The 13,833-nt window shown below is 42.2% G+C and overlaps 1 protein-coding gene across 2 annotated transcripts in view; it reads left to right on the forward strand.

Moving 5' to 3' along the window:
- Positions 1-13,833, forward strand: part of LOC116979698 (ephrin type-A receptor 3-like) — a 269,657-nt gene that overhangs the window by 232,842 nt on the left and 22,982 nt on the right. Inside the window, exons 10-11 of one of the 2 annotated variants that reach the window (XM_033031401.1) lie at positions 154-294; positions 2,499-2,684. In XM_033031401.1, the coding sequence (XP_032887292.1) occupies positions 154-294; positions 2,499-2,684 (327 nt within the window). The remainder of the gene's footprint in view (positions 1-153; positions 295-2,498; positions 2,685-13,833) is intronic. The other variant, XM_033031402.1, reaches the window with a different exon arrangement.

Below are 13,833 nucleotides of genomic sequence, written 5' to 3' on the forward strand. Positions count from 1 at the left end.
GGCCTGGAGTCACATATAGATCAGGCAGGCTTTTGGCCTGTTTAAGAAGTTCAGTTGATGTGATTAGACTTTTTGCATGGACATGGTTTATTTGTTGAAAATCTTGTGAATTGAAGAGATGTCATATGTGAAGTACATTAATAATGGCTTCAGCCTGTGCTTCCATAGTTAGGTTGCCTGGGAATAGAACCTACATTCATCCACATACCTACGAGGATCCCAATCAAGCCGTGCGAGACTTTGCAAAGGAAATCGATGCATCCTGCATTCGGATTGAAAGAGTCATAGGTGGTGGTAAGTAATTACACAATGTCGGAAAGAGAGTATTCGGCAAGTAAAATATGGCAATTCTTTTTAATGGTTGTTTAGTTCAGTATGAAGGATGGTGACATTCAACTTTTAACCATTCCTCAGTCCTAACCTGGACAACACTACCCCTGCTCTGTGCCAAGGAGGAGGAGCCATCTTGGGGAATGGCTGCTAGCCAGCAGCCGTCCGTTTTAATTCGCTTGTTTTAAAGTTTTTAGTGAGTCCTGTTTTTTGTCCGTAGGGGATATGGACTTTTTAATGTGGGGGGTAGGGGTTAATTTTACTTCTAGGTCCCTACCTGGTCAGTGAGGCAGCTTTTTCTCCGGGCTGCCCGTCGACCCGTCCTCGTGGCCTACCAGCAGGCTTGGAGCGCCGTTTCCTGGCGGGGACCGCCCAGCACCTCGGCCTCGGTGGCGGCACAGCGCTGGAGCGCTGGAGCGCTATCGCGGAGTGGAGCGGGCGATGCCTTGCCTGGGTCGCCGCGCTGGATCGACGCGCTGGAGCTCTGGTGAGCTGAGACCGCCGTGTTCAACACCTCCGGGCTGCGGGTCTGCGGAGCGGAGTGGGCGGCGCCGACTTCAACATCGGGAGTCTGGGAGCTCCAAACCGGCGCGGCCTTGTCGGCTTCGGAAGCCGCGGTCTCCAGCTAGATAGTGGCCGTTCCAGGTGGCCCAGCCGCTGAGAGGACTTTCCCGACGCCGGGGCAAGACCACCTGGTGAGAACGGCCAGGAACATCGGGCCTCCGTAGAGGCAATTGCGGTGGCCTCAATAGGCCTGACTTTGGGGTGAACTTGGGATAGGGACCGGACATTGTGCCTTCCCCCACAGTGGTGTCCATTGTGGGGGGATGATTTTTTGTCTGTAAGGTAATCCTGTTAGTCTTTGTCCAAGATGGCTGCCGTGAAGGGAGAGTGGATGCTGGCGCGCTTTAGCTGCTGCTGCTCTCTCTTCACATTGTGTTTTTGATTTTTGTTTTTGGACTGAATTCTGTTTTTAATTTGTGTTTCTGTGATGTCTTTATTATTTATTTTATTCTGATTATATGTTTATATTTCCTGTTAACCTATGTAAGGTGTCCTTGAGATGTCTGAAAGGCGCCCAATAAATAAAATGTATTATTATTATATATGGACCACCCAGCTGCCTTGCTCTACACAAAACCTTGACCATTACCAAGCTTGGACCACGTTGGTCTATTTTAGTTTATTGTCACGTGCACTGAGGTACAGTGAAAAGCTATTGCGTTGCGTGCTACCCAGTCATTGGAAAGAGTATACATGATTACAATCACAATCCACTGCCATCCACAATGTACAGGATGAAGGGAATAACATTTAATGCAAGATAAAGTCCAGGAAAATCCGATTAAAGATAGTCCGATTGTCTCCATTGAGGCAGATGGTAGGTCTGGACTGCTCTCTACTACTTAGGTATGCCTCAACCCCGCCACCGCCGCCGCCCCCCCTGCAACCCCTTGCTTTGCTTGGCATGTGTGTGTTCTCAGTAAAATTATATTCCTGTTTTACATTTCATCCTGGAGAACTAATCCAGGATGGCTACTTGAACAATCAGGACAACATCAGGATGATCCTAACTTCACTTGGCATCCATTGACATGTACACTTCCAAAGCAGGCATGGCTGGACAGACGTCAGGGACAGGAGCCTTGGCACCTCTTCCCAGCACTGCAGGAACCAATTTAAGTAGACCAGCTGGTGCCCTGGCTTATTTCAGATGCCTTCAACGGAGAAAATTAATTTCTAAATGTGGCTTAGTCTCTGTGGATCTGAACAATTCAGTTTGTAGGAACTTGTGTTTCCACAGCTGTGGTACAATTTCTGCTGCCTGGTAAAAGTTGAGAATTGTGTACAAATGTTTTATGAGCGGGTTCGAGAGGGATATAGTCAGGTAAAGTCTGAGCTCATGATTTCTCCCCCCCGAGATCTACTTCTAAATGTCTGCCAAGTCAGATGTTAACTAAATCTGACCTTAAAATGAATGCACTGATTGGCTCTGTGGCCTATTAAGTTCTATTCCCATAAGTAAAATGAAATAGCTGATGTATAATCAAACGGATTATCATGATTTTTCCCCCCCTAATCCTCTGATCTTACTAGTTGATGTGGTCTGTTTTATTTGATGTGGTCTGTTTTATTTGATTAAGAACTCTCTTTTTCTGCATAACCAGGTGAATTTGGGGAGGTTTGCAGTGGCTGCCTGAAGTTACCTGGGAAGAGAGAAATCTATGTCGCCATCAAAAGCTTGAAAGCTGGTTATTCGGAGAAGCAGCGCAGGGACTTCCTGAGCGAAGCCAGCATCATGGGACAGTTTGACAACCCCAACATAATCCGCCTCGAAGGAGTGGTTACAAAATGTAGGTATTCCTAACAGAATCCAATCACACTGAATATTATCTCCCCTGCTTGTGGCGTATGCTTTTCAACTGTGCCCACGATTTATGGTAGGATAATAATATAATAATAATAACTTTATTTATAGAGCACTTTAAAAACAACCACTGTTGCAACAAAGTGCTGTACATGACTAATCATGGACAAAAAATTATTACACGACAATAAAAACATTAAAAGAGAGAGTAAAAACAATAAAAAAAACAAACATTAAAAACACTGAAACAGGAGCAAAGTCTCATGCAGGGTCAAAAGCCAAGGAATAGAAATGGGTTTTAAGATTGGTTTTGAAGATGGACAGTGAGGGGGCCTGTCTGATGTGCAACGGCAGAGTGTTCCATAACGCCGGAGCAGCAACAGAGAAGGCTCTATCCCCTCTGGGCTTCCGCTTAGACCTCGGTACCTCCAGGAGCAGCTAGGGATGAAGGGACTGTAGGCAGGAGCGTAGGGATGAAGCAGCTCAGAGAGGTAAGGCGGGGCGAGGCCATTTAAAGATTTAAAAACAAATAAAAGAGTCTTAAAATGAACTCGAAAGTACACCGGGAGCCAGTGGAGGGAGGCCAGAATTGGCGTTATGTGCTCCCTCTTTCGAGTTCCAGTTAAAAGGCGAGCAGCAGCATTTTGAACCAACTGGAGACGAGCCAGGGAAGATTGAGCAACTCCAAAATAGAGTGCGTTACAGTAATCCAGCCTAGACGTGATAAAGGCATGGATTACTGTTTCAAAATGCTGCCGCTCAAGAATGGGATTCACCTTTGCCAGCTGCCTTAAATGAAAGAAGCTGGACTTTACTACCGCGCCTATTTGATGATCTAATTTAAAATCACTGTCCATCTTAAAACCCAGGTTCAAAACTGTTGGCTTCACATACCGTGCCAGGGGACCCAAGGATGTTCTTATTCATTAAAAAAAAAAGAACTTAAGTAGGGCTTTGCTGTAGGAGTGACTGGTTTTGCATTGTGAAACAATCTATTTTCAATTGAGACTAGTCGGCATTATAATTAATTTAGCGAGACCCCCCGACTTAAAGTAATTTAGTTGGATACGGGCACCATGTACTGCATAGCATTCACTTAAAGAAGGATTATGATGCCTTTTGGGATTACCTAAGAGTCAGGAACCACCTGCTCAATTGACTACATTTCAGCAACTCCATGGAAGCAGCTGTATTCAGAGTGCTCCATCTGGTGTGCGTCAACTTGGCTTTGTTCTCCTGAATTTTTCTGCTGAAATGTTTCCCTCCAGTGCCATAGAGCTGCCAACATGTCGAGATTATCTTGGAGTTTTCCAACATTAAATATGATTTTACAAACTACACAGGAGGGGAATAGAAATACAAGGGTATTCAAGGAATTGTGATTTACGTTGAACAAACTGAACGGAGAAAACTATTTAGCCCCTCCAGCCTCTTCCACCTTTTATTGTGACTGCCTGATCCAGCTCCATTGGCACAAAGTGCCTTAATACCAAGTGACCGCTTTCTGCACAAGATTAACTGGCGAGAATCAGCAGGGCTTATTCAGTTATTGAGGGGGAGAAACCAAGTCCTAATTGTATCTTTACCTGATGTCCACAAATGAATGCCTGTAACCAAGGGGCAAAAATTGGAGTTGGTAATTATAGCAAGTTTAATTTATTAACCAACAAAGTCAGTGGTGGTCTCGACCCGAAACATCACCATTCCTTCTCTCCAGAGTTGCTGCCTGTCCCACTGAGTTACTCCAGCATTTTGTGTCTATCTTCGTGGTAATCTTAGAGTTCTGATGTTGCCAATTGTTTTAGATAACCAGTATCCTAAATGAGACACTTGCAATTTTATAGCACCTGCTTTGTCCCTTCAGGACACCCCGAGATGCTCCGCATTTGATCAATTAATTTTTGAAATGGTGCACAGGTTTCTTGTAGGAAACTTGGCAGCCAATTTGTGTGCAGCACGGTACACACAATTGCTGGGGAAACTCAGCGGGTGCAGCAGCATCTATGGAGCGAAGGAAATAGGCGACATTTCGGGCCGAAACCCTTCTTTGTGTGCAGCACGGTTCCACACAATGTGACAATAATGCGAGAATCTATGTTTAGACTTCTTAATTGAAAGATTAATATTGCCCAGTCTGCAGGGTTAACTCCCCTGGTCATCTTGGAAATGGGCCATGGAAACTTTTACATTCAACTGACTACCTCATCAAACAGACTGGATCTCCAGCACCTCGTTCTTCCTTCAGTGCTACACTGTGGTGTCAGCCAAGGGGTTTGCGATCGGTTCTCTGGAGTGCAACGTGAACCAAAAAACTTTCGGCTTAAACAAGAACGCTACAATGTACACCTAATAGTCTACCACTGGGCAGTTTGTCTACTGCCTTTCTCCATCCTATGTACATTACCAACCCCAGTGAAGTTTCAATCTATACCTGCAAAGACCAGCAAGAAGAAACTTTGATCAATAATCCACTTGCTGAAACATCTTGCTACAAACTGCTACCCTTTTGCTACCTATTTGGATTTATTCATTCATCACTTTTCAATAATTGTGTCTATTCAGGGCAGCCAGGGATTATGATTCAATGGTTATACAGCCAACTATGGTGGAAAATAGCCATCAAAGCAGCAGCAGATCCATGCAAATTGAGTTTTTTAAATTGTACAGAATAATTGATGCATGGAGAGTCTACTTTGAATAGTTGAGAGTTTTAGGACACGTTTAAAATATAGTTCCTTGCACATCCTCCCATTAACGGCAAGGCTCCAGTGGCACAAATCACAATAGTTCATAAAATATGCTTCACCGCTAATTAATATTGCATTTCAATCTTATGTTTTTGGGTTGCTTGGTTTGGGCAATGCAGAATATTTATTTTCCATGTACTGATTAATGAACTGCACAGGTTACAGCGGCCTGTCTCAGAAGCCTTTTGGCACTCAGATCAAAACAATCATCAGACTCTGCTTCTGAATATGTAATTCTGATTAATATTAACAATTCAGACAAACACAGCTAATTAAATGGATTGAACTTTGTCACATTATCATGAATATTCAATTGCAGACCTAGATTAAGAAGCATATGTTAGCGGATAAAAAAAAGAGGCATACATCTTACAAAAATATTACAAATATGTCACAGAGGTTGAAGGTGTTCAGTCAATAAAATTAGATTGTCGTAGGAGGTCGTAGGTAGGTCATAGATAGGTTGTGATGCTAGTCGTAGGTACTCGTGGCATCAAGTAGGTTTGGGGCGTTTTTCTAGCTTGATGAAAAATGTCCACGAGTAAAACAGGTCGTGAAAGTGGGACAGGCCCTTTCCAAGGACTTCTTAGCTTAAAATGGCAAATTAAAAGATAAACAAATTCATTATTGTGATCAGTTTTGGATCACTCTTGGAATAGAAATAGCTAACCTCAAAGAGATTGTGGCACGGAGTGGAGGGAGGCAAGTGAGGTGGGGAATGATCACCACTCCTTTGACTCCACCACCAAATCTAGCAACCAGCAACACTTAAGACACCTTTCCCTCAAAGGCGAAGTGGGTGATGTAGTGACATTGCTTACCGAATAGTGAAAGGTCTGGATAGAGTGGTTGTGGAGAGGACGTTTCCACTAGTGGGAGAGTTTAGGACCAAAGGCAATAGCCTCAGAATGAAAGGACTCACTTTTAGAAAAATGAGGAGGAATTTATTTTGTCAGAAGGCGGTGAATCTGAGGAATTCAATGTCGCAGAAGGCTGTGGAGGCCAAGTCAATGGATATTTTTATGGCAGAGATAGATAGATTCTTGATTAGTACGGGTGATAAGGGTTATGGGGAGAAAGCAGGAGAATGCAATTGAGAGGAAGAGATAGGTCAGTCATGATTGAATGGCGGAATAAACTTAATGGGAATGGGCCGAATGACTTAATTCTGCTCCCATAACTTATGAACCTATGAGATTCCAGTTAAAATTATTCAACTTCACACCCGCCTCACAAAATCCAAACAGACTTGCAGTGACTCACCCTGCAACGCACTTTCTACCAGGTCTCAAAATATAGGATAGACCCTTCAGGACAGAGGTGGAACATTTCTTTACATAGGCTAAATTTCTTTCCCATGGGGTCATGAAACTTTTGATTTCTTCATCCTCTGAGGGCTTTGGATTCTCAAGTACTGAGTGTAGCCCAGACAGCATTTTCAGTTTAGTTTATTGTCACGTGTACCGAGGTACAGCGAAAAGCTTTGTGTTGTGTGCTAACCAGTCAGTGGAAAGACTATACATGATTACAATCGAGCCGTCCGCAGTGTACAGATATACAATAAAGGGAATAACGTTTAGCGCCAGAAAAAGTCCAGTTATGGCTATCGATGGAATTGTTTCAGGAATCAAGAGAATAATATGGAAAAACGGTGCTGAAATAAAACATCAGCCATGACTTTATTGCATCATGAAGCAGGAACAAGGGGCTGATTGGTTTGCTAGACGCTTCTATACCTTATGTTTTTATGTAAACGTCTATAAAGCTAGTATGATTTATTTTTTGTTTGTCAGAGAATAAAAGCTTATTGGAAACCTGCAATAAATTTACTTACTGCCTGGCCAGGAGAATGTTGTTGCCGATCTATCCTCGTTAGAAAAAAGTGTCCCATTATCATTTCTGTCGGGCTTTTAGTTGAAGTGAAGGAATGGAAGCTCTTTTAGCAAGGAGCCACTCAACAAAGTAAATTTTACTCTCACCCGCAAGACAAAAAAGCTGAATCCCCACCCTATCAAATGCATGCTTATTATAAGGAATGAATATTTATAAATGAGGAGAAAGGATGATATTATAAGACAGTTTATATTTAAGAGACTACTGGTCTCAATGACCCTCAGAAGTGTCCTGGGTTAGAGCTTGGTCAACAAACTTCCTTTTTAATAACATCCCTACAGTCATTACACACAATATAGCAAGATAGGGACAAAACTGGGCCCTTGTGGTTATTCATTCTTAAGGTTCTGTCCAATATTTTTGCATCTGCTTGATTTAACAAATTTGTTAATCTCTGAACTTGCATTTGGTGACTGAGCTGCCACCCCTAGAATCTATGTCAATACTAGCCCTCTGGAAACCAGTCTCTTCAGCCCACAACACGCATACTAGCACTCCAGAAAGCCCCCCACCCCCCACCGGGTCCCACTTAGTCTAGTATAGAACTAAAAATATCACTTGCTTCAACACATTGTTGGTATTAAAAGATGATAAGGAATAGGAGTAGAATTAGGCTATTTGGCCCATCAAGTATACTCCGCCATTTAATCATGGCTGATCTATCACTCCCATCTAACCCCATTCTTCTGTCTTCTCCCCATAACCTCTGACACCTGTACTAATCAACATGGTTAAATATCATCTGAATTGTAGGGATATTTTCTGAGGGATATTTCTCAGGATTGGAGGTGCTCGAGTTGAGGCAGATGCATTTCAGCTTGAACCTATGGATGAAGTTGCAAGGCGGTGATGGGAAACAATTAAAATTGTCAAAGAGGCTTATTAATACAAACAGTTTTTTTAAGGATTGCAGGACCTCAGATTATGGCCAAGTACTTGATCTGATACTTGTTGCAGACCAATATATGAAGGTGGATTCTTCGTCAACACCTATGAAGAGCACAGATTAATCATTTATTCAGCAGGGGATGACCTAAGGAGGGACTTGTTTTTAAAAAAAAAGCATCAATGAATCCTGGAATTATTAATCAGCGTATGGGAAGAATTAGTTCTCTGGATTAGCTATGATCACAGCTTACCAGATCTGGGGAAATGTTGACTATGCAACCATTATAAAAATAAACTCCTTACTCCTTACCTTAAATTAATGTCTGTAGTGTTAGACCTCTCTGCTATAATGAAAATTGCCTACATTCTCTCCAATTGACACCACTCATAATTTTACACATCTCTACCGGAACGCACACTCACCTCAGCTTCCTCAACTTCAAAGAAATATAGTTTTCTTTTAATAATCAAGTATCCCAGTCGTGGGGCATGGGTGCTTCTTATACGCTGTGGTTTTAATGATGCAGGAAGTTTTCACTGATCATTATCTTAAGCAAAACTGTAGCGTTGTTTTAAAATAATTTCTTAACTGGCAAGGAGGAACCTAGCCGCAGTCCCTTCTGCATGGGCATCTGACATATTTTGAAGGAGATAAACTCCAGAATCAAAATCATTAGTGGCCTGATCACAGACCGTCGCTAATGGTCGCAGGCTCTGCTGTGATACTTGCTAAACTCTTGAAGCAAGGAAGCATGAGATTATTAGCAGCAGTTGCAAAAAACGCCAAATTGACACAATTGCTGATCATTATGTGATATTTCAGTGGCGTCCTAGGCTCCTGCCCCTTCAGATTACTCAGTATTGTTAAGTACCAGCAAAGTTCACAGAATCGTAGGACATCCATCATTGCAAATAATTACAAAGGATGAGCCTTATAATGATTACTTTCAGTGGGATTTATGTCTTGTAATGCATACTTTAGGCATTATTTACAATGACGCTAAAGACCAAAGCCAGAGAATTGGCTTTGAGAAGCCAGAGAGAAGTCTGAAGAAGGGTCTCGACCTGAAACGTCACCCATTCCTTTTCTCCAGAGACGCTGTCTGTCCCACTGAGTTACTCCAGCATTTTGTGTCTACCTTTGATTTAAACCAGCATCTGCAGTTCTTTCCTACAGCCAGAGAATTGTTCTTTTCGTACAATTCAACTGCCATTTTCATCCTAAATTAAAAAAATACAAAAGACTGCTGAAACATGTAGCAAAATATGTTGCACATGTTAAGTTCAGAGATACAGCGTGGAGATAGGCCCACCAAGTCCACGCCAACCAGCAATCACTGCATATACTAGCACTATCCTACACACTTGGGACAATCTACAACCTTTACCAAAGCCAATTAACCTATAAATCTGTACGTCTTTGGAGTTTGGGAGGAAACCGGAGCACCCAGTGAAAACCCACATGGTCACAGGGAGAACGTACAAACTCCATACAGACAGCACCCATAGTCAGGGTCGAATCTGGGTCTCTGGCGCTGTAAGGCAGCAAGTCTACCATTGTGCCACCATGCCACCCTAATATGGCTGATGTATGAACCTAGAGCATCTTTAATTTTTGTTCCAAGGTGTATTTCATTCAAATATCACCCTGCTGTCACATATTGCGCACTATTTACTTTTCATGCTTGATTTGGTGCCACCAAAGCCACATGAAAAGACAATGCACTCACTCACAAAATAAATGTCAATGTGATTTTTTTTGTTCAGAACATGGGGCTGAAATTGATCACTATCAGTGGTGACTCAGAAGCCTGGTCTATAACATGTCTGATTTTCTTTTGAGCCACTGGCATTGAAAAATGTCTCCTCCTCCAGCAGGATCCATGACTGGCAACGATATGCTGACATTTATACATTAACATGGTCTAATACAATACAATCCCTGTGCTCATCAAAGCTTCTGAAGTAGGATGGCACAGTCCTGCAGCTGATTGAGTTGACTCCTCACATTGCCAGAGACCCTGGATCAATTCTGACCTCTGGTGCTGTCTGTGTGGAGTTTGCACATTCTCCCTGTGACTGCACAGGTGTCCTCTGAGTGCTTCGGTTTCCTCCCACATCCCAAGGATGCGCAGGTTTGCAGGTTAATTGGCCTCTGTAAAACTGCCCCTTGTGTGCAGGGAGTGGATGAGAAAATGGAATAACATAGAACATGGAGTTTGTACTTTCTCCCTATGACCACATGGGTCTTCTCCGGGTGATCCAGTTTCCTCCCACATACCAAAGATATACCGGTTTAGAGGTTAATTGGCTTCTGGAAATTCCCCCTCGTGTGCAGAATGTGAAAGTGGAACAATATAGAAATAGCGTACACACGATGATGGTTGGCATGGACTCGGAGGGCCGAAGGGCCTGTTTCCTTGCTGCATCTCTAATCTAAACTAAAGTCAGTTTTGTTCAACAATAACTGATTTAAAAAAATGTAACACACATTTCAATGTATTTTGAGCATGAAATTGGTCAGTTACGTGATTAATTCTACACCGAGTAACAGGCAAGACAATTTAGACAATCCAGATCAATTGTGTTAATAGAACCAGCATTTAATGACCTTCCCGTTCTGCAGAAGTCACTTGGAAAGCCCTTCTGCAGGGTCGCTTGTCATTCTCTTCCAGCTTTGTCTCCTGGTTAATGTATGCAGAAATCAATTTAATTTGCCACCAGGGTCAGAGTTCAATGTATCTACATAATTGTGTTCAAGAAGTCCCAGTTTATCCTCTCAGAATTATGTTTAGCCTGCTCTTTAAAATAAATCCCAAGTCATCTCAATACTCAGACTGCTGGTAGCCCATAAAACAGATTTATGGCCTTGAAATTGGAGTTTCCTATGTGCATCTGAGACACAAAGGGGTCTATATTGCACAATGGCATTCAATTGTATGCAGCGAGCACACGAGTATTTACAGGGAGATATTCCGGCAACAATAGGCTTCCACTGCCGCTGTCTCTGCAGGACTTAGAGGTGGGGTCTGTCTGATGGAAGATCAACCCGAGTTAGGCTGGGCACCCGCATGTGAAGGACTGAACCAGCGCTCCTTTGGGATCCAATCGACAACCACCAGCATCCCCATCCCCCTCCATCAAGTAATTCCTACCCCACCAGCATGATCTGCCAGCATGACCCTTGTCACATCCCCAGCTACCTCCAAGGCCACACACGTTCTATTATCAATCTCACACCTATAATTACTTAACCCACCCATTGTCAACCAAGTTGATTTCCAACCATCCTCACATATACCAAGCTTACCCCCAACCACCCTGACCATCAAGTCCACCCCCTGAAGACCCATCCTAACCCCACCCCATCCCTGGAACCAGCTCTTGCTCCTTGACATCTTGATCAGGGACAATCCCTACATTTCCCTACCTTCCTCAACCCAAGGTACCTCAGTCCACAAACGTGACATGACTTTCTCTGCATTCTCAACAATGCTGCATGGAAAGGAAAGGATGTTCAGTGCTGGCAATCCCTTAGACCTCACGCTCTGCTAAATTTACCAGAAAGCAATTTATAAACCAAATACGTAAACGCTTGCTGCAAACCATCCTACTAATCGGTCTTCAGAGGCACTGCCCCACTTTAAGGCACAACTTGTACAGCAGATGAGCATGTTGGCGTTCTGTTCCAACTTGAAAAGATGCCAAAACACAAAGGGCTGGATTAAACTCAGTGAGTCAGGCAGCATCTGTGGAGGGAATGGATAGGTAACATTTTGGGTTGGGACCCTTTACAGAACATTCAGTCTGAAGATGGGATCTGCTCTGAAATGTTATCTTTCCATTCCCTCCACTGATACTGCCTGATTCACTGAGTTATTCCAGCACTTTATGTTTTGGCATCATTTACCAGCCAGGAATTTTTAAAATATATCTCAGCTAAATTGACTAAAACGTCATAAAATGTACAAAGGAATTACAAGTGATTGTAGACTGTTCCAAATCTTTTGATAGGTTTAATAATATCTTGGCAATTGCTGGCTGTGCCCACAAAACTATCTAAAGCTGGATCAAATTTATCACAATTGGAAGTTTCTATGAACCATGGTGGTTTATTGGGACTTTGAGGAAGCTTCTATTAATTACCTATAATTATACCTATAAAAGCTAGAATTATTTACTTCTGGCACAAATTTAAAACTATTTAAAGAGTTATATTTAAATTAAATGGTGCATTTTTAATCCAGTGAAGAAGATAGTCTGAAGAAGGGTCTTGACACGAAACTTCACCCATTCATTCTCTCCAGAGATGCTGCCTGTCCCACTGGGTTACTCCAGCTTTTTATGTCTATCATTGGTTTAAACCAGCATCTGCAGTTCCTTCCTACACAAGGTAGACTTGCCAGAAAATGACCTGGGTAACATGTAGCATTTACTAGTGAGAGAACATCGAGGAAACAGCAATACGGCAAAGTTTAAAGGAGCTCTGGAAAAAGATATTAAATATTCTATTGTAATAGGAGTATTAAATATGTCATCCGAGAAGCTACTTGAAGTTTGCATTTTTATGAAGCCACAGCGTCAAGTGGCAGAGTAAAGGTTCCTCTATTGATGTTACTTGGTTTCTGCTACTACTCCACTCCACCCCTCTGAAAAGGGGAGCAGTATTTAGGTGATGTTCGTCAGTAGTTTCCAAGCTAGATATTCTCAGCAAGGGAAAGTTTCACCAACATAGATGACGTTGGCCTGTTCTATCTAACTACCCAGTGGCCGCATTCATCCTGAATAGAGATGTCATTTATTTTCAATATAAATTGGAAGGATAGCTTATTACTGTTAATACAAGGACCAACATAGAAATTTTAAGAGCATATTCAAGTCCTTATCCAATCTAATCAACAAAGCTAAATTATGTTAGCATCAATTTTCAGGTCTATATTGCTGTTTGTTTCCTGTATAGAAATGACATTTGTTCAATCTTTGATGTGAATCAACAGTTTATTTAATGTGACATAATCATATCCCACTGAGTTTACTCAGTGAGTCTCTGACTTGCAAAGATCATATTTCTAACCTCCAGTCTGTTGAACCAACTGATCTCAGTCGACAGAGAGCTATTTTTCTGAGCATTTTAGTTCAGGGGTAGAAATCACCCAGTCATATGGATTCCTTCATCTCTGACCAACATGGGTAAGAAATGGACAAGGCTCAGCTGTGATGCCTCTGTCTATAGTCAGCAATATCGTGCTGATTCCATTAAAAAACTTACATATCAATAAAAGCTACTTGGCAAGACAAAATTGGCAGCCAATCTGCTGTAATTGAACAGAAATTCCATGTCTTTTTCGAGTTAAAATGAGTAAATTAGATGAGAGAAAATAAGATCAGTGGCTTTAACACGTTTGCAGTCTCTGAACAATTCCATTTGTTGCAAAAACATATTAGAAATCTGAAGCTAATTAATAATAGTCTGAAGAAGGGTCTCGACCCGAAACGTCATCTATTCCTTCGCCCCACACCCGCTGAGTTTCTCCAGCATTTTTGTCTACCTTTGATTTTTTACAGCATCTGCAGTTCTTTCTTAAACAAGCTAATTAATAAAGTATT

Source organism: Amblyraja radiata, chromosome 13 (genome assembly GCF_010909765.2).
Source record: "Amblyraja radiata isolate CabotCenter1 chromosome 13, sAmbRad1.1.pri, whole genome shotgun sequence".
Lineage (NCBI taxonomy): Eukaryota > Metazoa > Chordata > Chondrichthyes > Rajiformes > Rajidae > Amblyraja > Amblyraja radiata.